This window comes from Grampus griseus (genome assembly GCF_964374135.1).
Source record: "Grampus griseus genome assembly, chromosome: 13".
Taxonomy (NCBI): Eukaryota; Metazoa; Chordata; class Mammalia; order Artiodactyla; family Delphinidae; genus Grampus; species Grampus griseus.
This window is the reverse complement of record NC_139007.1, coordinates 67,984,868-68,009,410: the sequence shown is the minus strand read 5'-3', so window position 1 is coordinate 68,009,410 and position 24,543 is coordinate 67,984,868. Positions and strand designations below refer to the sequence as shown.

The 24,543-nt window shown below is 39.1% G+C and overlaps 2 protein-coding genes across 2 annotated transcripts in view; both read right to left on the bottom strand.

The window, feature by feature from the left end:
- The window catches only part of ZC2HC1B (zinc finger C2HC-type containing 1B), a gene marked incomplete at both ends in the record, with an annotated part of 33,580 nt that extends 24,972 nt beyond the window's left edge, over positions 1-8,608 (bottom strand). The window contains one exon of the mRNA XM_082668718.1: positions 8,581-8,608. Within this exon, the coding sequence (XP_082524844.1) occupies positions 8,581-8,608 (28 nt within the window). The remainder of the gene's footprint in view (positions 1-8,580) is intronic.
- Positions 8,609-8,891: 283 nt separating this feature from the next.
- LTV1 (LTV1 ribosome biogenesis factor) lies at positions 8,892-22,724 on the bottom strand. The gene is made up of 11 exons (XM_082668594.1): positions 22,581-22,724; positions 21,448-21,579; positions 20,091-20,264; positions 16,103-16,190; positions 14,476-14,617; positions 13,855-14,110; positions 11,626-11,753; positions 10,572-10,711; positions 10,231-10,283; positions 9,839-10,039; positions 8,892-9,716 (listed from the first exon to the last, which is right to left on the bottom strand). Exons 1-11 carry the CDS (start codon positions 22,581-22,583, stop codon positions 9,606-9,608), a joined length of 1,428 nt encoding a protein of 475 aa, XP_082524720.1. The 5' UTR covers positions 22,584-22,724; the 3' UTR covers positions 8,892-9,605.
- Between the last annotated feature and the right edge of the window lie 1,819 nt (positions 22,725-24,543).

Genomic DNA, 24,543 nt, shown 5'->3' with positions numbered 1-24,543 from the left:
TTTAATATATTCTTAAACTAACTGCCTGATAGCTTAGCTTTAGACATAAGTACAAAGTTGATACCCTAGTATGAAGTCATAAATAATCCAATGGTAACATCTTTTAAGACTGCTACTAGAATGTAAGGCCATGTATGTGCTAAATGAAGGCATGCCATTTTATCATGGACAGTATGAAAAGGGTTGCCTAGTCATTGAATTTACGGTAAACTTTCCTGAGAATGGCTTTCTCTCTCTTGATAAATCTCTTTGCCGGAAAAACTCCTACCTGAGAGGAAGGAAGTAGAAGAGGATGAAAGGGACCAAGTAGAATTGGTGGGCTTTGCTCCAAATCAGGAAAGACAGAGCCAATACAATGGAGAAGCACATGAGGATGATGAACACCATCCCAAGGGTGGTGCTTAGTGCAGGATCTCTTTATGGGGCCTGTGAAGAACATTCACTGCTGATGTTTTATATGCAGTAGAGAATGAGTGAAGGCCTACAATCATAATATGCTCACTACTTGCTACTGCCTTTTTTAAAATATTCAATTATTGTAGTGTTTTCCAAGTTAAATGAAGAATAAACTCAAATTAAAAAAAAAAACTGACTGACTGTGCCCACTATATCCCAATGCCTCAAAGTACCTGACCCACAGTAAGGTTCTCAATAATTACTTGTTACATGTATGGGTCAAACAAGAATTGAGTTTCTACCATAGGACCAATCATTCAATAAATAATTAAACGCCTGCCATATGTAACTCTGTGGGAATACTGAGAGAAACCATACATGGGTCCAGCATAGAAAAGGCAAGTATGTCCATAAATTACTTTAAATGAAGTTAGAAAAGCAAATCATTGTGGAATTCTGAAAAATAAAAGTTTTGTTTCATATTACTGCCTTTCAGTCCATCTGGAGTTGAGTATATAAGATTAAAAAAGCAGTTTGATCATGCAGAAGATTTTGTATTAGACTAACCATTTGGGCTCTATTCTACAAACAAGGCGAGCAATCAAGGACACCGAGTAGGAAGAACCTGAACAGAGCTGTGGAAGATTTATGTGACAAAGCTGAGGAGGGATGAATGGATGGTGGTGAGGATGGAAAGTGGGATATTAGTTAAAAGGCAGAAGATGTAGGCCTGAAATGGAAAGGAAAGAGGAAATGGGAGAAACTGTGGTCAAAGAATCAATAAGATGACTAGATGTGGGGGGAGTTGGGAGGTGACAGAGAGAAGAATGCTGAGGGACTGAGAAGACGGTAGAACTACGGATAGAAATAAAGAATTCGAAAAGAAGGGCCATCTTGTAAGAAAAATGACCTCAGCTTTGGAAATACTGAGTTTGAGATAGAGTCATCCAGCCAGCAGGATGGAAATGAGGGAGGTCAGGGCTAGAGACACAGATGTAGGCTTTGTTTGGAGAGTGATGTAAAGGCATGATATTGCCAGGGAAGAGGTCATGGAAAGAGAAGTACAGGGATGATCCCCAGGGAACTCCATATTTAAGGGCCAAGAAGATGATGATGATAAGCCAGAAGGAGAAGCAGGAGAGAACAGGGTCATGGAAACCATGGGAAGACGGTTTGAAAAAGGAAGGCCTGATTAACAGGAATCAGATGGTAGCTCATTACAGACACTGTTGATTTAAATGATTTCTTCTCACATCTGCCAGATGGTATTATATTTGCAGCACAGGTCATCCATTACAGCATACAGAAATACCACTCTTCCTCTCTGTTCTTCTGGCCTTCTAACTTTATAAGAACTGGGTCTTAATTTTCTTTTTTTTTTTTCCAGCAAGGATATCCCACCTCTCCACATACTTACTCATTAATAAAAGCTACTCATCCTAATTACAAAACTGCTACTTTTTTCTAAAATACTAATGAAGGATGATTTACTTTTATGACTATTACTGTAACACTTGTAGGGTGATTTCCTGTTCCCCAAACACTTTTCCTATGTAATCTCATTTAACTCCTCACAGCAATCCTATGAAATAGGGTTGATACTTTTTTTTTTAACAGATAAGAAAATGAAGGTTCAAGGTTAGGTGACTTCTTGAGGACAACAGGTAGTAAGTAGTAACAATGAGACTCAAACTTGAGTCTCTGTCTCTACAAGTATTAAGACTATTTACTCAATGATCACCATAAATAGAAAGACACTGTTATCACTACTAACCTGCAAAGCAAATGGAAGCCCCTGGAGGATCAATGACCTTTGGTTTAAATCAGTGAGTTTTTAATTCAATGCGTTTGAAATAATGACAGATACAATAAGACTCAATTGAACACCTGAGACAGATGGACCACCACATTCTGAACCACATTCAACTTGGAAGCTTGACAGTGAGGAAGAAAGGGAACATGGAGAACCAAACACAGAGATCAACAGAACCTTAAAAGAATCTTTTGAAACCACCAAGATGCCCTTCAATAGGTGAATGGTTAAACAAGCTGTGCTATATCCATACCCTGGAACACAGCTCAGCAATAGAAAGGAACACTACCAATACATGCCACAAACTGACTCAATCTCATTGCTGAGTGAAAAAAGTTAATCTCAAAAAGTCACATAGTGTATGATTCCATTTGTAAAATATTCTCAAAATGACAAGTTTGAGGGGGAAAAGAGATTAGTGACTGCTAAGAGGTAGGGATGGTCAGGGAGGGAGGTGGCTGTGACTATACAGAGGTGGAATGAGGAAGACCTCTGGGTGACGGGACAGTTCTGTATCTTTACTGCGGTGGTGGTTATGCCTGTAATAACATGGTATGGAACTATAAACACTCCTTATACCAATGCAAACTTTCTGGTATTTACACTGTACTGTAGTGAAGATGTAACTTGGGGGAAACTGGATAAAGAGTGCAGGAATCTCTCTGTAATATTTTGCAACTTTTCATGAATTATGTCAAAATTAAAAGTTTACATATCTAGGGGTTGGCAAATTGTGGCCAGTGGGCCCAATCAGAGGCTGCATGATCTTGTAAATAAAGTTGTAATGGTACACCGCCAGGCCCATTTGTTTGTTTATAAAATATCTACTGTCGTTTTCGTGCTACAACAGCAGAGTTGAGTAGTTTTAACAGAGACCTTATGACCTGCAAAGCCAAAAATTATACTTTCTGGCCTTTACGAAGTAGGTTGCCAATGAGTGAATGAGAATGTAGTAATTAAAAATGATTTGTGCGAGAATAACATGGAAAATTTTATTTACAAATAAAGACTGGAAGGATATATATACATATATGGTACACACACTACACATTTAATATATAGTAATTACCTCTGAGTGGTAAGAAAAAAGGTGACTATTTCTTTAGGTTCCTAAATTTTCCATTTTTCTATAAAGATTATGCATTGCTGTTAAAAAATAAAAGAATGACATTAAAAAAACCCTTTTGATAGAAAAGATTCTAAAACAATGTGTATTAACTTAGCTATTTCTAACTTTACTCTCTCTAATTGGAGTCTCAGTAGACTATTAAAGTGGCTATTGTTTTTATACATTGGTTCATAATCTTAAGACAATTTTTAAAATGAGGAAAGTGATCTGGAAGTGATCAACAGTTTTGTTTAGTATGTTAACAATGAAAAAATAAGCATTACAAAGATCTCAGTTCAAAAATTTTATAAGAAACCTGGAGAGGATTACGGCTGTAATGAAATTGGAAGAAATTCTACTTGAGACTAGACATTCTCTTTCTGAGCTGGAAGTTAAGAATGCTTTGTAGAGATACCTACCAATCCATATTTCCTTATAAAGGCATTACAGAGAACGAAAAAGGAAGACATTTTCTCATTTAGCTGTCAGTGAGTCAAGAAACTCTTTTTAAGTCCTTTGCAGTCCAAGACATGCAAATATTAGCAATATTGACATCTTCCAGGGCCTTATGGCAAAGGGGGTGGCATACTAGCTGAAACTTATTATCTCAGGAACATGACTTATAAAAAAAGGAACTGAGACTAATGAGTTAGGATGGCAAAGAGAACATTCCATCTTATTTTTGCTTTCCCCCAAAACACTACAGTAAAGGGATGTAGAAACATGGAGGACCAGGACAGGGAGGAAAGAGGACAAGAATAAAAAAACTGGAATCTGGAAAGCTGATGGACCATGGTAGCCAACCTGGAGGACATAAAACTACATCAAAATCCACTTCCCAGGCTGATGGTAGAAAAAACTGAGAACCTTCCAGATTTACACTGCAGAGTCCTTCAAATTCACAGAAACCCCTGGAGCAGCACATACCTCTGACACAGGGACAGGATACGTGAAGAGGAGGAAGAAGAGATTGCTAAAATATCAGGGAGAAAGTTTTCTAAAAAGAAGTGAAGATTCCTAGAACGCCCCCCTTCATCCCACAGCCCCTGGGTGATTGTCTTTCTCCAATTCTAGCAGAAGTCTACTCTCCAGAAAGGATGAGAGGAGGTCTGTGCATGAGTCAACATGAGGCACAGCTGAAGGCATGGGTAGGCAGATACAGATGTATATACACGTATACATGGTTGAGTCTCATTATTTGTGCTAGTTACATTCCATAAATCCCTGCAAGCACTAAATGAACAAATACTGACTCATTCATTACTCTCAAATAATGCACTATACAAATGGATTTGTATATCAACACACAATCTTGTTTTATGAATTTGTTTAAAGATACCTTATTTAAATATATACATTGTTGATTCAGTAATATTGAATTCACGGCCAACCACACTATAATGCATGCTTGCATGAAGATTATCTAATAGACATATTTTCTCCATAAGGCATATCACAGCCTTCCTGCACTTAGAAGCATTAGATAGCCCTTCAACACTATGCTTGGGAGCCTTTTAAACAGTGAAATCACCAAGAAAAAGTGCAAAATTATGAAAAGCATGGCACGAAGCAGACCATAAAAAGGACACTTGTTTATAGTAGGACAGCTGAAACAAGAAGGCAGAGCATCACCTTGCTCTACCTTAGCTGGGAACATGTGTGTTGGTTGACTCAACTTTTTAACGGGTATGTGTCATATCTGTGAATGGCCATGAAAGCACCATGAATATTGATTTAGGGTTACAAATTTTAGTGAGGAGGTGAATTTGCAAATAGAGATTCCATGATTAATGAGGATTAACTGTATATGTATACACATATATACATACACACACACAAAACTGTGTGTATATGTATATAATCTAGTGATTAATCTCATGATCAGTGATGCTGGAAGCAGAGAATATCCCACACCCACCTTCCTCTACTTGGCTCACAGAATTCTGCCTGCCAGACCCTTACTCTCAAGGCGGAATGGAAGCTTCCCTGGGAATATAATCATTCCATGGAGAAAGAGCTAAAGATACCGACATTGGGAAGATTCCCAAACAGCTCACCCAGACCACCCTACAAAAAAAAAGCTCAAAATCAACGAATGTTACCCATCCAGAGTTCCTAGTGTTCTCGTCCTCCAATCTTAATCATGAACAAACAGACAGGAACTTCCAAAGATCTGAGGAAAATCTCTAGCATGTAAGCCCAAAGTAAACAAAAGAGAAATTTAAAGGAAAATTAAAGCTCTTAGAAATTAAAAACTCAACAGATAGAATTAGGGAAATCTCCCAGAAAGTAGAGTGAAATGGCATAGAAATGGAGAGAAACATAAGCAAATTAGGAGGTCCAGGAGATCCTACTCCAAATAGGAGTTCAGAAGACAAAAGGTGAAAATGCAAGGAAGAAAATAAAAATAATTTTAAACTATTTCCAGAAGTGAAAGGACATGAGCCTCCTATTTGAGAGGACACCCACACAAATGAAAATATGTCTAGAACAATAAATATCATTGTAAAATTTCAGAACACTGAAGACAGAGATCCTACTTAGAGGAAAAAAAAGTAACATACAAAGTATAAGGAGTGAGAATGGCTTCAGATTTACAAATAGTAAAAATGGAAATAAATGGGGAAAAATCCTCTAAACTTCTGAGGGAAAATTATTTACAACCCACAGTTTTATACCCAGCCAAGCTATCAATCAAATATGGGGGTAGAACACATTTCCAGACGTGCAAGCTTTCAAAAAGTTTACATCCCATGTACTCTGTCTCAAGAATTACTGGAGGATATACTCCACAACAAGGTGAGTAAAAGATACAGCAAATAGCCATTCAGTAGAGGAGGGAGAGAAGGGGATTCCCAGGATAACAGCTGGGCACCAGAACTAGAGAAGCAACCAGTTCAGACTGGAGGAGTGGGACTAAAGACACAGACATGCTGAAGGCTGTCATAACCTAGATATTCACTGCCTTTGTAATCTGAGGATAGCATGTCCTATATATATCTGGCTCTCATTCTGTTCTATACTTGGCTTGCTTGACGAAATCCCAGCGAAGTGCCTTCTCACCCTTCATACTCACATGTCTAGATAAGCTGAGGATACTCATTTCACTCCACAGGAAAGTTCTGCACTCATCTCTTCAGAGACAGAGAGAGGTCATAAGTATGGAAGCATAAAATATAAAATGAGCATACAATTGCTAAGCCTAGTTTGGCAGGAGATTCAGGATGCTTCAACTATGGTCACTTGTGTTCCCAGGACTCACTCATCACCTGGCTCACTGACATCACCACACATGGGGCTCTTGTAAACTCTAAGAGCTGAAGTCAGACTCAGAAACTATTCAGCTCATCTTCTCAAGGATGCCTTGATCAAACAGTAGCAATTACTTCCCTCATTGAGCTAGATTTGTGCTTCTCAGTTGCTCAAAACAAGATACTGTGTTTATAGGGATGCCAAGCAGGTGATGATTAATATAAAAGTCCAGATAATTCATAAAAGTTACCCAAGGAAAGAAAAAACTGAATAAATTGAGGATTTATTCAAGCCACCTATAGGTGGCTTCTGTGTTCTATTTCTTAACTTGAATAACTTGTTCTACTTCTTAACTTGAATAGCGGGTATGTTTGTTTTATTCTACATTCTCCATAAGGCCATTAGAAGTTTTACCTTCTTCTGACCTTTAACTGGAACAAACAAGCTGGATAAAACATACTAATGTCAGCACACAGAAGCAACATAAAAGTACTGATAATCTAACAGTAAAGTTACAAGATAGCTAAAGTTCTGTCCTTCACCTGAGGTGATTTGATGACATCACAACGGAGATGTGGATACATCACTGGTAATAATCACAAATAGTAAGAACTTTTGATACTTAGTTTGACTTGTAAAATAAGTTCCAAAGTATCTGAAAAAGTGACTTTATACCAATCACAGACAGTGCTTAAACAAAATAGGTCCTTAAGATACAGCAGGCAAATTCTTCACGATTTTGCCAACTGTCTGGGATGCCTGAGGTCTTCCTTCTGGCTAACACTGAGGCTACGTCTTTTTGTTCCAAGTTTAAGCAATTCTTTTCTCCTCTAGCTTAAGCAATTCTTTTCTGAATTGTCTATCCCAACTATCCATTCATTTTTATATTTCTTAGTGACCATTTACCAAATGCCAGGCTCTGTTCTAGACCCTGGGGATAAAGTAGTAAACAAAAATACCCTGCCCTCAGTTTGTTCTAGTGAGATGAGACTGAAAAAGAAGATAAAATCAGATGCCAGTAGATGTTAAGGAGAATATAAAGCAGGCAAGGAGCATAAGGAATGCAGAGGAGGGATGTTTGTGCTATTTTTAAATACACAGTCAGGGAAAAGTTTATAGGGGAGGTGACAATTGAGCACCATCCTTAAGGATGATTTATTTACAGCCAGAGCACTTCAGGGGGAACAGCAAGTACCAAGATCCTCATTTCAAGTGGCACTTATCACAGTGACTTGGCATTAGTTATATTTTGCTGCACACACCCTGCCTTCTCAGACAATGCAGTCCTTGAAGGCAAAACCCCCTTATTGCTTTGGTCACCTAACATTTAACATGGAGCTTGTGTTAAGTTCCCAACCACTGTTTATATAACTGACATCGTAAATATTCCAAAATGTTATGAAATAATACAAAATATCATGTAAGAACTTTTTTCCAGAATAAAATCAAGATCTTTAAATTTGGAGGATAATCAGTCTAAATCACAATATGCTTCACCAAGACTAGTGGCTTATAGGCACATTCTCTTAATTGCAAAACATACAATGTGTTAATTTAAACCATTTGGGTCAGGTGTGGTGAAATTAAAAGCTCCGAAGATGGAATCTGAAGAGCACCAAGTCAAAGTAACATTCTAGAGTCTTGCTAGTTTTAAGAACCTTCAAATGAGATGGCTACCAAAATAAATGGTCAATCTCTTTAGGATTTAGTACATTCCTGATACTAACATAAACCATCAACTGGCCCTTTGCTTCTGCAGGTTGGCATTTAAATACACACTCTCCAGTATTCTACTTCTGTAATGACAAGCTCTTCACCCAAGTTTTTTCTATCAGTGTTGGTAGAGTACCTAATGCTATTGTTTTTCACAACTCTTTTAAAAATTCTACAATGATTAGATTTAGAACTGATAACGTATAGAACAAGATAACACCTCCCAGCTGAGGAAAAGCCATAATCAAATTATAGACGAAGACACTTTCTAATAACTTAGATATCAAATGCAGCTCACCTGCTAAGAATGGTTCTGCCTCAGCCATTCTGTACCCAACTCAGACCAACAGTGTCCACAGATTTTTTTTCAGAACAGTCCAGATAACAACATATTAGCCATGGACACATGAACATGGGTCACTAACAACTTGTCTGTTCCAAGAAAGTCACAGTTTACCAAATAATTAACAATTGTGATGTGTCATTGCTCGAACCTTGAAAAAGTTGAGAAGTTAAAAAATCTCATCAAAAAACAGGGAAAGTTTTCAACTATGTATTTTAATCAAGTATGAATGGTTCCAAGCATTAAATAACGTTGAAAAGACAAGCTTTCTAGTTTAAACTGAAGTCAATATTTCTGATGTTGAGCCAGGTACTCACTGAAGCCAAGGAAGTTTTCTTGATTGTTTCTTCTATTCTGTTTCCTGTCTTCACTCTTCCTAAATTCCAAAAACAAGTCAGCCAGTAACTGAGTCCCAATAACCTCAATATTGTTTTACCATCCTTTTGAAATAACCCTTTGCATACAGCAAGGGGAAACTTAGATTCCTACCAGTGGAACCTTCTCAGGGAAGCTCTTCTTGCCATTCCATTTCAAATGAGTTCTTAACTGGGTTACTTTTCTACATACAGGAAATCAAACCACTTAAGTACTGAAAAGGAGTGGAGAGATTTCAAAGAAATATTTGAGAACATCTGCAAAAGGCAACTGGAACAACCACACAAACAAATGAAGAACAAATCAATTCCATTTAAGTTATGAAGACATTTTCCTTTAATTTATCCAAACATTTCATGTTCATGAAGTCATTTATTTAAGCAAATTTAAGCCTATATTAAATTTAAAAATATTACAATATTTACAAGACAGCTGGCAGAGAAAACTTACTGGTATAAACACAAATATTGTACTGTTTTCTTTTGAATACCTGCCAGTAAAAATTGCAGAGCAAACAGTTTTATCTCTTTGACGATCCTCGTTCATTATTGTACATAACAAAGAGCCCGTAATGGGGAATGCACCTTATCTGAAATGTTCCACTGTCATAGTTTTAGACCTTCAACATTCTTCTTCAAGTTCAGCAGCTCTCTTTCCTGCCTTCTTTTCTCCAGTTTGAAGGCTAATTTGTTAGCTTTCTTCTCCACTCTCCGTTCCTGTGCAAGAATATGCTGTTATTCAGATCTTCACACTGATGCAGACTGACTTTACAGAAGAAAATTCCCGTGACCACCCCCACCCCAGCTTTCTAAATCTCACATCTGAAAAAATACTTTACCTTGCGCTCTTCTTTTATAGCTTGCTTTCTTGCTCTTTTATCTTCTTTGCTTTCATTTTTAGAACGTGGTTGGGTTGACACCTTAGGCAGATCACTGTCATTAATCATCTGCATTTGTTCAACTTGCTTTGCTGTGAGTCCTTTCTTAGGCAAGACATTGAGAGGTATTCCTGTTTTAGAAGATAGTCGGATTTCTTTGGGCTGGAAGAAAGATCAAATGGCATTGTGTTTTTTTCCACTCCTATTAAAAAACAGCTCACTAATGGCACATTTTTGTTGCTTTTTATAATGGTGTTGCAAGCCACAAAGGGGCTACTGTGAGAAAATAATTTGTACACTCCATTTCCTGCACTGCATATTTCGAATAGCTCAGGACACTAGGACTTACTTACCTTTGGTTGATACTTGATAAGCTGTGGATGGTTATATAAATTTGAGTATGTACCTTAAAAAAACACACACACACAAAAATCATGTATCAATAAGTATACTTTCAGTTCAGCCAAACATTACTGAGTTCCTCCTATATTCCTGACTTTAGTGTTTTCATAGTTCAAAATAACAATGGAGTCTCTCTTATGTTTTTAAATGTTTCAATTACAACTCAATTACTGAAATATTATTTTTCAAAATCATTTTCACAAATATGTACTTTTCCAAAGAAGTTGATGTACCCAATACTTTAAAATTACTATGATACTTTTAGCAGTAAAATGGACACTAAGATACTTACTACAAATAGATTCACAATCCCACTTCTCTTTGGCTTCTTCAAGAACTACAGTAACAATCTCTTCCTCCTCAGACCCACTGAGCTCATTCACTGGCAGGTCCTGATCCTCGAAGGGTTCAAGAGTATTCAATTTTACACAACTTTTGGTTGAGTTTTCAAAAATGAAGATAGAGGAGGGGAAAAAAATACCACCCATTATTACACTGTTACGTTACTGAAACTGCACTTAAAGAGCTTAGGGAACTACAACATTTTTTAAAATCCACAAACTCATTTGCCCCATCTGTCACTTCCTGTCAAAATCAGCTCTACTCAGGCTTGCCTCTCCTCTACAGCAGGTTTTGGACATACATTCTGCTGATAGGAAGGAAAATTCTATCTGTGTCTTTGCAAGGTTTTAACACATTAAACAAGATGGCATCTTTCCTATATAACATGATCTTTTTTAAAGCCTTAAAAAGCATCAGCCCATCTGCCTCTTCAAAGTATTCAAATAACTCAAAGAATATAGCCCTTGTCCTGCTCTGGGATGTACATATGATAGTGATCAGGGAACATCAGACCTTTCTAGCAGATGTAAACACTTCATTAGTTTCTCTCAGAGAAATCACCTTGATGTGGATGATGATTTACCAAATATTTGGATAGGAAGTTATGCTAATCAGGCTGCAGAGACAAACTGATCTACTTCTCAGAACACCTTTTTCAGGAAGATGAAGAGTGTATATACTTAGAAGTCAGAATAATTCTTCAGCCAAAGAGGCTAGAAGCACCATCTCCTTCTCCAGGTGGAACATGACCTTGTACTCTAACCCTCAGCTATTCCATCATGACTCTCAGGTCAAAGCTATAGAGAAAGCGGTTCTCAGTATGTTTCCACCCACTGTTATATTCAGCTTCAGAACTCTTAATAGCAAAATGGGAGCCAAAGGTTAAGGAAAACATAATTTTCTAAACATGGATCTTGACTGGGTGATGTTCTAGATTCAGCTGTGCGATTACAGACTTTATTTGAAACGAAAAAAAGGAAGTAATCAAGGAAAAGTCACCGTACTTCTCCGCCTTCTCTTTATAGTAGTCATTCAAAACATCCTCTAAGCGATTGCTGTCTACTTGAATGGAACCTTCCAATTCAGCATTATCCAGAGCTCCAATTTCATCATCATCATACTGCTCATAAAACTTGAATATAAAGAAAAAGGATAAAATGAAAAATGAATGTATTCTTTAAGACTATAGCATTTAAATGGTATTTTTACATTACTTTTACTCCCGTACAATATTTAAGCCCTAGGAGGATCACAACTACCATTTAAGTGTTAGCAGGGATTTAGCACCATAACAGTATGGTATGGAAGACATTCTACTCAGCCCTCTAAGACTGACATCTAGTCTGAATATAGGCTGCCATTTAATATGAAAATGACCACTGACAAATCAAAAAGACAACCTACAGAATGGGAGAAAACTTTTGCAAATGATGTGACCAGTAAGGGATTAATATCCAACATATATAAACAGCTCATGTAACTCAACATCAGAAACACAAAAACCAAGCAACCTAATTAAAAAATGGGTAGAAAACCTGAAGAGACATTTTTCCAAAGTGGAAAAGCAAATGGCCAACAGGCGCATAAGATGTTCAACATCGCTAATCATCAGGGTAACCCAAACCAAAACAATAAGATATCACCTCACACCTGACAGAATGGCTATCACCAAAAAGAATTCAAATAACAAATGTTGGTGAGGATGTGGAGAAAAGGGAACCTTGTACATTGTTGGTAGGAATGTAAATTGGTGCAGCCACTGTGGAAAACAGTACGGAAGCTCCTCAAAAAACTAAAAATAGAACTACCATATGACCCAGCAATTCCACACCAGAGTATATATCTGAAACAAAAACACGAACTTGAAAAGATACGTGCACCCCAGTGTTCATAGAAGCATTACTTATGATTGCCAAGATATGAAGTATCCATCAACAGATGAATGGATACAGATGTGGTGTGTCTGTACACACACACACACACACACACACACACACACACACACACACACACACACACACACACAATGGAATACTACTCAGCCATAAAAAAGAATGGAATTTTGCCATTTACAAAAACATGGATGGACTTGGGAGGGTATTATACTAAGTGAAATAAGTTAGACAGGGAAAGACAGATACAGTATGATATCACTTATAGGTGGAATCTAAAAAATATAACTAGTGAACGTAAATAAAAAGAAACAGACTCAAAGATATAGAGAACGAACTAGTGGTTACCAGTGGAGAGGGAAGGGAGGAGGGGCAATATAGGGGCAGGGGATTAAGAGGTACAAACTATTAGGTATAAAATAAGGATATATTGTGCAAGCACAGGGAATATAGCCAATAGTTTATAATAACTATAAATGGAATATAACCTTCAAAAATTGTGAATCCCTATATTGTACACCTCTGACTTACATAATATTGTACATCAACTATACTTCAATTTTAAAAATGAAAATGAAAGGCAGTTATTCTGTTCAGCTTGGTGAACAAAATGCTAGGCAGAAATCTTTACCTCGTAGTATTTCACAGATGTTTTCAAATTCACTGATTATGCAAGCTAAAAGACCATGCAACTAAAGAGCCTCCTGTTTACGTACGAATCTCATTCTGGTTCAGATGATGCTTACTGCATTATTCCAATGCTGTTAACTCCGCTGGGCTTTGTAAAAGAATAAGCAGGGGGTGATACAACTCCTGAAGAGTGAGGTTATTACTAATAGTTTGCCTGTTGCTTGGAGAGAAGAGGGAAATGAGTACTTAGAGAAAAGGCAGCAAAGTCAGAGCCTTTACCTTAGATTCACCTTGAAGGAATTTACTCATCATTTACTTAACAGTCTGAATCCCTGCCATATGCCAGATACCACTTTAGGCCCTGGGATATTAACAGTAAGAAAATCACTCAAAAAAAAAAAAAAAAAAGGAAAGCAATGGAATTTTGTTTATGCTCAGGCCAATGCTTGAGAAAGACAGCATAATCTTAGGGATTGGGATCAGAGAGGTTCAGAATCGAAGTATCAGATTTTAAGAGGAAGTCAGGAGGTTTGATCAGTCACCTTTTGACTTATACACATTCTTTCCGGAATTAAAACTGGGGTGGTTTTATGCACTCTTTTAATAAAAGACATAGTCTGTTTCTAACGCTGAAAGTTCTAGCTTTGGGTTCCAATGTCATAAAATGTACTAGGAACTAGTATTAAAAGGCCCCTTATTTGGAGAGTTTACCTTCTCAAATCTCTCATCATGTAGGGTCAGCTGTTCATTTCTCCTCATGACCGAAGACGTCAAAGAATACTCAGTAAAGCGACTTTTCGTTTCTTCTTCCCAGAACAAGTTATTTTCTACAGCCCCAAGAGGTTTTCCAGGGTAAGACATATCCTCATCTGATGAGCCTGCAGGGTCATATTTATCATCATCACTACCTCCTTCCTTCTCATCATCCACATCTTCCCACTCACTGTCATCTTCAGCCTCAGATTTCCTAAAGTCAGAGCCATAAATTAAATGTCAAAACAACTTGAAAAACAACAGAACCAAATGACTTTGCACAAGTAAAATTTGAGGGTATTTCAGAGGCAGGATTCTTGTTTAGGCAGGAACAGCTGTGCTGCTTGACCCGTCTGGTTTGGCTGGAAAAGTAATGAACTAGCAATCAAGCAACTTGGACTTTAGCCCCATCTATCGATGGTTTGTAAAGACCTCAAGTCTCACATTTTCTGCTCTAAAATCAGAAGTCTCAGATTAAATGCCCTCGAAGGCCTCTTCCAGCTATAACACCTAATGGTTACTATCCTACAGAAGAAGCAACAGTCAGGTCATTCCTGCTTCAAAACAAACCACACATACTGTATCTCCATTCCCTCTTCCTTTTCTGTTGGCTTATTGGCCCGAAGAATAAAATCATCTTCAAGTAGATTATCCGGATTATCAAAATCAAAATCATCATCAAGAGCCGCGACAATGTCAGGATCAAAATCCAGCCGAGGTCCTAGAAGGAAAACAAAAATTGAGCAATAATTTCCAAGAAAGCATGATTCCTTCACTTAACATAATCTGAGTGGCTATTACATGCCAGATTCTGCCTATGTATTGAGGATAAAACAATGATTAAAAACTTTAAAAAGTTCAGTTCAGGAATAGACACAGAGATAGAGAACTCCAAGAAAATTTAAAAAAGAAAAAAATCCCTCTGGTTTCAATACCCACTAGTAAAAACTTTCATTATAGATCTACAACGTTAAGCTGTGTCTATTGAGCAAAATCCAAAGCTTTTACCCACAGGAAAACTGGGCTTTAAATTCACCTGTTAGAAGAAATAAATTTAGTATTTGTAGCCTGTGAAACTTTGTCTTTTCAGACTATGAGATTTTTAAAAATCCCAACCTGTTTCTTCAGCTGTTTGCTTCTATATGTATTAATAAAAATACTACAGAGTCCTAGAAAAACTTTCAAGTTCAAACCTGTAAACTGACATGGCTTCCAACACCCTTCACAAAATGGCCACTGTCTGACTCTACAGCCTCATTTCATATTAATCTTTACCCTTCATTCCAGGCATGCTAAAAGGTGTGCAGGTTCCTCTATCTGTGTTCTCTTGTTTTTGCACATAGTTTCCTCTGTCTGGAATATCCTCTCCTCCCCACCCCACTCTCCTTCATTCACCCGCCTAAGTCCTACCTGAGAAATCAACCTTGCCTCATGTCCTCTAGTACACCATGCCCAACTTCCCCAGGCTGGGTTTGGTGCCTCACCACTATTTATTCATTTGCACTATAATCGTAATTTCCCATTTACTGTCTATCTTTCCCAACTGATGGTAAATTCCTTGAGGTCAGGGATTATGCTTTTATTCTGATTTAACCCAAACATGGTCATAGTGGCAATTCAGAAATCTGTAGAATGAATTAAGGAATGAATGCCACATGGCAAATGTTAGTCAATAACTAAGGTAATTTAGCAGGAAATATCAAACACCACTTCTGTGAACTTCCGTGTTTGTTCTAAAATACAGTATTGGTACTGCAAAAAAAACAAACATTATAATTTTTGGTGTATCTGGAACAGACAGTAAAATGGACTTCTATAAAATACACACTTGGGAGAAACTCTGAAAGCTAACAGATTAAGTATTTTCAAGATTGCACTATATGAATGTAAGGCTTATTGAATATCATTGTTTCCTTTGTAAGAGGTTAGGCTAGGCTAAAATTCCCCTACTAGATCACCTAAAATAATTTTCCCACTTTCCTCTCCAAATAGGAACTTTAAAGACTAAGAATTTGATGGCAATAAAAGAAAATGATGAAGATCACAGTCATCCCTTCCTAATTTACTGATCTCTAATCTGAATTCAAACACATCTCAATTCTTTAAGCTCTTTACCAGGGACAGAAAAACCCTATATCATTACTATACGTTTCTTTTTGTAAAACACAGCTCTATCCACTTGAAAAGTTAAAGAAATTATACACACCTGAAACAGGAGCTGCTTTATTTAACAATCCAACATCTTCTTCAAACTCTGATGCGAACACTGAGGAAGGCAATTTAATTCCAGTGGTCTTGAAAAAGAAGTTACACAATGGTTAGGTTTATTTAGAAATACTTTTGAACTACGAAGAGTTGAAATGCCCCCCAAAATTCATGTCCACCCAGGAGTTCAGAACATGACGTCATTTGGAAACAGATTCCTTACAGATGTAACCAGTTAAGATGAGGTACACTGGGCGATGGGGGGGCCTAATCCACTGACCGGTGTGTCCTCATAACGAAGCCATGTGAAGACAAGACACACGGGGAGAACGCATGTGAACGCATGGAGGCAGACTAGAGCGCTGCACCTACAAGCCACGGAAAACTAAGGACTGCTGGTAACCACCAGAAGCTAGGAGACAGGCATGAACAGATTCTGCCTGTGAGGCCCCGAGAAGAAATAACCCTGTTGAAAGCTTACTTTCAGACTTCCGGCCTCCAGAACTGTGACAGAATAAATTTCTGTTGTTTTAAGCCACCCAGTGGTAATTTGTGGTAATTTGTTACAGCAATCCTACTAATACAACTACATTCTGCATTGTCTCTCACTTGTGCTCCAGTTACATATTTTAAACATGTATATTCCATCATTATCTCAAAAGCAACCTCCCTGCCATACTTCACAAAGCTTTCTCCAGTATTTTATCCCGCTTAATCCTTACAACCCCGTGAATTATCAGCATGCTTCAGTGAAACACAAGCTAAGAAAGGTTAAGTGGCATGCCTGCCTGAGACTAGTTAAGTGGGGTTTTGAGATTCAAATCCAGGTCTCGTAACTCCACTCTCCTCAAATTTCAAAACAAAATTAATCTTTTCCTGTTTAAACCAGAGATAACGTCCTAATCTCTAGTACTGGCACAGCTTTTCTCCAAACTGGCTGCTTAAATCCTAGGGTGGTCGTAAATCATTTCTAACCACTCATCCCTTTGAACTCCCTTGTATACAGTTACTTCACACCTGTCTTCTGGGCACCATCTTACTCATGGTTAACCAGGACACAGATGACCACAGCTGCTGCTTAGTCTACATCTAGTCCAATCTTCATATTACTGCCAGGTTAAGACTCCTTAAAATTTTATAATATGACCGTCCCGAACTTTTAACAGGTTTTTTCACTCCTGATTTTCAAGGCACTATAAACTCAAGGTCTACTCTATGTATCCTGTTACTCAATAATGCAACCTCCATGTAAATCAAGTCCAGTTCCTCACATCATGGAATAATTCAAAGTAACTTACGGAGCACACATGTGCTGGACATGATGACCCACAACACTACCTCATGTCCCTTCTTTCTGACTGGAACGGTCCTTCTTCTCTCTTTAGAACCCACCCATTTTTTTTCTTTTTTTCTTTTGGCTGCACCAAACAGCTTGTGGGATCTTAGTTCCCCCACCCGGGATCAAACTTGGGTCCATGGCAGTGAAAGCCCTAGTCTTAACCACTGGACCGCCAGGGAATTCCCAAAGCCACCCTTTTAGGGACCAGCTCAGTTCCCTCCTTCACCATGAAGCCCTTCTTGATTACTGTTCTGGAACCTTCCTTCATGTGAACTCCCCTCATTCTGCAAACCATCCAATCTACTTCAACATGTACTGGCACATACTTTCTGACCGGTCCTTATGCTTTCGTTTCATCCCTACAACCACTTAGTTAATAATGTGAGCGTCACCACCAGGTGTTCTCTGTCTGTGGACCTGCCCACCATACCGTCCTCAGTCTAGCAGCAGGCAGGAAGCTGAGGCACACATTCTCACTGGCTCACAGACAGAGCCTGCTGAAATGGAAGCCTCTGAGGAGCATCAGTGTGTACCTAGTAAGCTGTTATGGCTTCCAGAGTTTTTCGGTGGCATAAACATGGACAAAGAAAGATCTGGCTTTCTGCTGTAGAATCCTATTTAAAAAAAGCTTTACTGAGATATAGTTCACATACTACACAATCCAGCCACTTAAAGTGCATAATTTAATGATTTTTGGTGCATATTATATTAATTTTTTTAAAATTGTGGTAAAATATATTTAAGATGCTCTTTGTGATTATCTATCCTTGGAAACCAGGGTTTAAAAAAAAAGGGAGGATCAGCTTGCGCTTAATGAATTACCTTTGGAAATATTTTTCAAATCATGAAAAACAGTCAAAGAATCATATACATAATTAAAGTGTAGATAGTGATTACATTTTTTAAAAAAGGGAACTGTAATTTGTTTTAGTGATTGCAGTGGTTCCGAACTACAGGAGGTTTGCCCAACTACCTTCCACTGTGGCAGCACCTGCTTTCCTTCAAGTGAAAATTAGGGGCTAATCAAGCATTACTAATTTCTCCACTGTCTTTCTGCACTGCTTTTGTTTTTAGGGCATATTGAATATTGCTGGTTTACTCAATTTTGGTGGTTTCTTACAAATTACTTTAAAGTTGAAGAAACACATGGGACTTACCCATATTTTTGCATCATGCTACAGAAAACCAATGGCACTTGTTTTCAAACATAATTCACTCGTCCTTATAAACATCACTGATGTGTCCAGTAAAGAGTCTTATTCTGGGGAATTCCCTGGTGATCCAATGGTTAGGACTCTGCACTTCCACTGCAGGGGGCATGGGTTCGATCCCTGGTCGGGGAACTAAGATCCCATATGCCATGCTGCACGTGGCATGGCAAAAAGAAAAAGAAAGAGTCTTACTCTGTTAGAAAAGCCAATTCGATAGTGGTTACTTTTACCCAAAATGAATTAAGAATTAAAAACTAATCTTTTACTGGCCAACACAATTCAGCCAGAAGAATGTTAGGACTTTATTAAAACTTTTCTTACTACATAAGATAAAGATGTTAAGTCACTACTGGACCACCTCCCCTCCCTCAGTTGGTGGTAGAAGGAAATGAGTCAATAAGATATATATCCTATTACTGATACAACAGCCTTGGGGAAGAAGGTATAGAGAAGTAGCTTCTGTTAAAGATGTGGCAGTGGGGTGTGAGGCCTCACAAGAGAGCTATGACCTAGTGAGTGAATGAACAGGTGCAGTTATTACCTCTTTTTTGGTATGATACCCTGAAACCTAACCCTTCTGACTCTCTTTAAGCAACAAGTATGGACTGGAGGGGTTATGATCACATCTTCCCCAAGGAAAAGAATGTCTAGACCATGATAGGACTGGAGAATGAGAAGCAGGGGAAACTGGTGCCCTCTGTATCTCTTCTTTTTGTCAATAAACACAGTACATTAGTATCTTCTTTTTTTTTAAGTGCCAAGTGATATAAAAGTTTCACAGGGAAATTTACTCTATACTAATACTAAATTAAAAATGAGATAACAAAGGCATGCAACATGGGCATCCTTAACATAAGCAGGGAGAAGAAAACAGAACTTAAATTAGGAGCACTAATTTCATATAAACATGTTCTCTCATATGTACTTAAAAGATAAAGTATTAAAGTTGACTGCATTTTTGTTGAGAAGAGCAACAGAAACTTCGTTACAATCTATTGCCTCCATTCTCTTACGGTTAGCCTGCAGCTTCTACAAGTGTTAAAGATCTGAACATTCTGCAAAAGTTCCACAAAAGTTAAGTCTATCTTAGAGCAGTTTACGATGCTGAAACAGTTAAGCTGTTAACATACAGAACATCAGCAGCTTTTTCTTCTACTGAAAAGTGCTACCTAGCATGACCATAATTATTAATCAAAAGTTCCAACCTTGTCAAAAACCGTTACTTTCAACAACCCGAGAACAGGAGACCTGCTCCCTCCTGATGGTATGTATGTGCATACACATATACAATTTTAAGCGAAGGCATGGCTTATCTTTGTGCTCTTCAGACTGACACCGTTTCTTGCCCCAAACAGTTATCGTGATTTAAAAAATGGTGGTTCTTCACTCATGGCTCCTCACACACTCTCTCTCACATTTGAATTGCTAAAAAGTCTTACTGAAGTTGCTAAAGGTTCTTCTTTCTCATCTTCCCTGTAAGGTACACCAAAAGTATTTGTGGGAATGAGCTCTGAGGGCCCAGATGGTTCCTTCAGGTGCTGCAGGTAGTCATAATCATCATCAAAGAACACTCCATACTTCCTCTGTTCTGCTCGCCTTTCTTCATCTTTTATCTAGGATAATAAACAAAACGGAATTAGTACCTGTTCCAAGGATAAGGCTCAGGAACCTTCCAATGAGCACAGCTTTCAGAACAGGGGACAAATGGCCCATGAACATTTTGGCTGATAGGAATGAGACAAAGAATTCTTGACAAACTCGGGAAACACAAAATGCCACATAAAATTAAAATGGAATAAAAAAATTCCTCCTTCCACTAGACATTTCTGGGCAACAATTTAAGCCAAGAAACACACACACACACACACACACACACACACACACACACACTTTGTTTTATCATGTATGTGGAGAATTAGAAGACTAGGGGGCACTGAAAGGTAACTACAATTTCTTGTATTTATATGCAAAGAAACTTCTCAATGCACAATACCCACTGGCTTTACTAAAAAGCTACATATGCCAGTGTTCCCCAACACTTCCTTTCACATTACCCACACTTAACAAGTATACTCTGACTGATAATTACCAAATCAACTTCTTAAAGGCTCCCTGGTATTTTCTAAAGCTAATTCATGAGTTTTATATTTCATGAGATGACCAGGAGGCAAAAGGCAGTCTGTGGTTACGAAACGCCAAGATCTTATGGAAAGCAGAGACTAAGCATACTGTTGTGCCCTAAATAACACCATGCAGCCTTGTTGCTGATGGTTTAGTAAATATTTTCCACTACTCTACAAGACTGCTCATTTAAACATCTCCAATAAAGATAAATTATCCAACAAAATAAAGATGCACAATATAAAAATGAACATATTGGGTTTCTCTGGTGGCGCGGTGGTTGGGAATCCACCTGCCAACGCAGGGGACACGGGTTCGAGCCCTGGTCCAGGGAAGATCCCACATGCTGTGGAGCAACTAAGCCCGTGCGCCATAACTACTGAGGCCCGCGTGCCTAGAGCCCGTGCTCTGCAACAAAAGAGGCCACCACAATGAGAAGCCCGCGCGCTCCAACGAGGAGTAGCCCCCACTGGCCGCAACTAGAGAAAGCCTGCGTGCAGCAATGAAGACCCAACGTAGCCAAAAAAAAAAAGAATATTATTTACTGAAAATTAAATCAGAGATTTTGTTTTCCAGAAGATCACAGTTATCTGAAAATAGCAGTTGGCTCACATAATTTATTAAAAACTATCAACAATCTACCTACAAACTTATTAGCTATAGAACAGGACCCACTTTCTGTGTAGGCAACAGAACCCTCTGGGGTGCAGTCTCATCTGCTGCTAAAGGATCTCGTTGGCTCCGGTGGACCAGATGAAAAGACACAGCTTTCTTCTTCTCTATAAAGGGCTTTTTCTTCCTGTGAGGCTTCAAAGAAACAGAATCAGAATAATAAAGTAAATCAGAACAACAACAACGAAACAGTGAATAATATCATAGTCCACATAGGCATCTTCAATAAGTTATGTTATGATCAACAGATTTTTAAAACCTGCACTTCCAAGGCAAGAAACATCAACTATGTTCAATACAATGTATACTACTTTCCTTCAACAAACGTTTGTTGGCACCTACTATGTGCCAGACTTTGTTGTAGGCACTGGAATACAGCAATAGGTAAGTCAAAGTTCCTGTTCTCCGCAAGCAAATCATCAAAAACATGATTTCAGGTAAAGACAATAAAAACAAAACACAGCGATGTGCAAATAACTCAAGAGTTACTTTAGAATGAGTGCTCAGAGAAGATCCCTGACAGTCTGAACCAGAATGACAGGAGCCTGCCACAGGAAAATCTGAGGAAGACAGTTCCTCTATCAACTATTAAAACCATGACACAACCGCTTAAGTTTAATAAGACTCATCATCCTTCTGCGTTTTTATTTTACTACACAACCTTAATTTTCTGAACTGAGAAAGCATCATTCCAGTTGAGTAAGCCGCCTTGCTTCGGGCCCAACCTTAGACCCTCCTTCACCCCAGAGCAAACAGATGGGGCAGACACCTGCCATTCCAATGTCTGGAGAGACTAGCAACTCCCTCTCTGCTCGACCCCATGAAGCACTGGGTGGAGCGTCTGTTTCCCATGTCACAGGTTTTTAGGCCTCTCGGGACGGCGGGATGGTAAAGAGTAGGCCATTCTCTTCTCTCTACTCCCCAGGAAGGCTTGGCCGCGGGAGACCCACTCTAAACTGCAAACTATGCCCCGGGTGGTGAGGGTAACCCAAACCGGGGCACTGGGCCACAAGCCGCCTGTCTTCACCTTCGGACCAGCCCTCCCAGTTCCAGGCCGCAGTAGCCACTGGCGCCAGAGGAACCCGGTCTCTGCCAAACCAGAGCGCCCCACCCCCGAGAAAGCGAGGCTTGCTCACCATGCGTGTAGCCGCGCGGCGCTCACCCCAAAGAGGGGCGACGGCTCTCTCCTAGTCGGACGGAAGGTGACACGGTAGCTCCCGAACGCCACTGAGGACCAGCTCGTAGCCGCGTCCTGACGCCGCTCCACACGTGCCGCCCCAGGAACCGGCCGGGAAGTCACGCAGCAGGCCGTGGATACGGACCAATCGCCGAAAGGCTGAAGGGTCACGACCGGAAGTTACGCAAAGCTCACGCCGTCTCAAGGATCGCGAGAAGCTATTGGCAGGTGGGGCTGTTCTCATCCCCGGGGGGGCGGGGCTTTTCTGGCCAAAATTAAATCAGCTGCGGAAGAGAGTTGCGGGCGTCTGTGCTGCGACGAGGCGAGAAACGGGGTGTTGGTGTTTGTGGGCGAACTGCTTTTATATATAGCGCCCTCTACCGAGAAGAGAAGCCACGAATCTAGCATCCACATCGACAGTTGTATTCCCTGCCTATTCCCAACCGTAAACAAAAAAACCAACACACAAGTAAACTGTGTACACAGAAGGAAGGTGGGCACCCTCCCGGGTCACTGAGGTTTCAGGTTCCCTCTCCTTTGGGCCGGCGCGGAGCTGGTTGCCTTAGCAACGGAAGATCCTAGGGCCTTGCTATTTTAGGCTGCACCAGGCATAATCAGGTCTTTATTTTATTTTTAACCAACTGCGTTCAAACATCCAGTTAACAAAACCCCCCTAGACTCGTTGACAGTAGAGGAATTTGGACTAATAAAATATATTCAGAATCTCTTTGGTGTTTGCATACCTTATCTTGGAAGGTGGAAACTAATGCTTATTCTTTCTCAAGCCATTCCTCAAACGTTTGAAAGTAGTTTAAACAAATAAGCTATAAGCACACCTGCTTAAGATTTCAGGTAGGTGCTGGCGCGCTTTCATGGCTTTTCTTGGGCAAAAGAGGATAGTAATGCATTCAAAGTTCTATCAGCAGACCTTTCCTCAAATTTCTATTTCCCCTTCCCAATTTCTGGTGTCTTTCCAATGTTATCTTGAATTGTGTATTGATGTCCTACCTATTATTACTATAAAATCTATAGAATATTTATAGTTTTATTACAGTAAAACTTATAGAAACAATTTAGGACCACAGAGCTTGTGTTGGGATAATGCTTTGTAACAGGGATAATATTGATACATAACACTCCTATGGGCTACACATTCATTATAATTAAGCTTCATGAGTGCAGGTTTTGTTTTGTTTTGATCTGTTTTATTTACTACTGTTTTCAGGACCTAGAATAGTGCCTGGCATGTATACTCAATAAATATTTGTTTAAATGAAGTAACATTCTGGCACTTTACCTGAATTATCTCAGGTTTTCCTGACACTAAAACTGAGGCATAAGAAAGGTCAGAATTGGATGGGTTTGCTTGTCTAAAAAAATGCACCATTTTCCATTGAAGCACGAATTTCCCCCTACAATATTGAATGATAACAGTAGTATGCTAGGTATACTAGCTGAAATTGGTTTCTGGCCTTTGTTTCACTCTTACTGTGTAACCTGGGGCAAGTGAGCTTCAGTTTTCTGACCTGAATGTAAAACGGGAATGATAATATTATTAACATTTACCTCATAGTATTGTTGTCGGTTTAAATGAGAACCTGCACGTGAAATGCTTGGACCTGTGCCTGGCTTGTGATCAGCATTCAGTGAAGGTGAGCAATCGTTCTCTTTCCAGCTTAGTGTAGTTACTCACTTAATGTCATTGTTGCCTTAGAATGGCCAGCTCCTGAAACTAGGGCCTTCACCATCTGGGATCTGTCAGCAAACACGTGCTTTGGCCTCACATCACGTTCACATCATGGCTCTCTGTTAGCTTGCATCTTGACCCAACCTGTCAGCTTCCTGGAATCCTAATCCTTTTGATTTCCCTTAATTTCTGGTACCTTTTGGGTCACTTATATTACATACATAGACTCTTTTAC

Excerpts from the sequence above, each read along its gene's own strand:
- LTV1 (XM_082668594.1), bottom strand. Across the intron at positions 14,618-16,102 it reads TAAAGCAGCTCCTGTTTCAG|GACCTCGGCTGGATTTTGAT; the intron begins GTGTGTATAATT and ends TTTTCCTTCTAG. Across the intron at positions 9,717-9,838 it reads CTATAAAAGAAGAGCGCAAG|GAACGGAGAGTGGAGAAGAA; the intron begins GTAAAGTATTTT and ends ATTCTTGCACAG.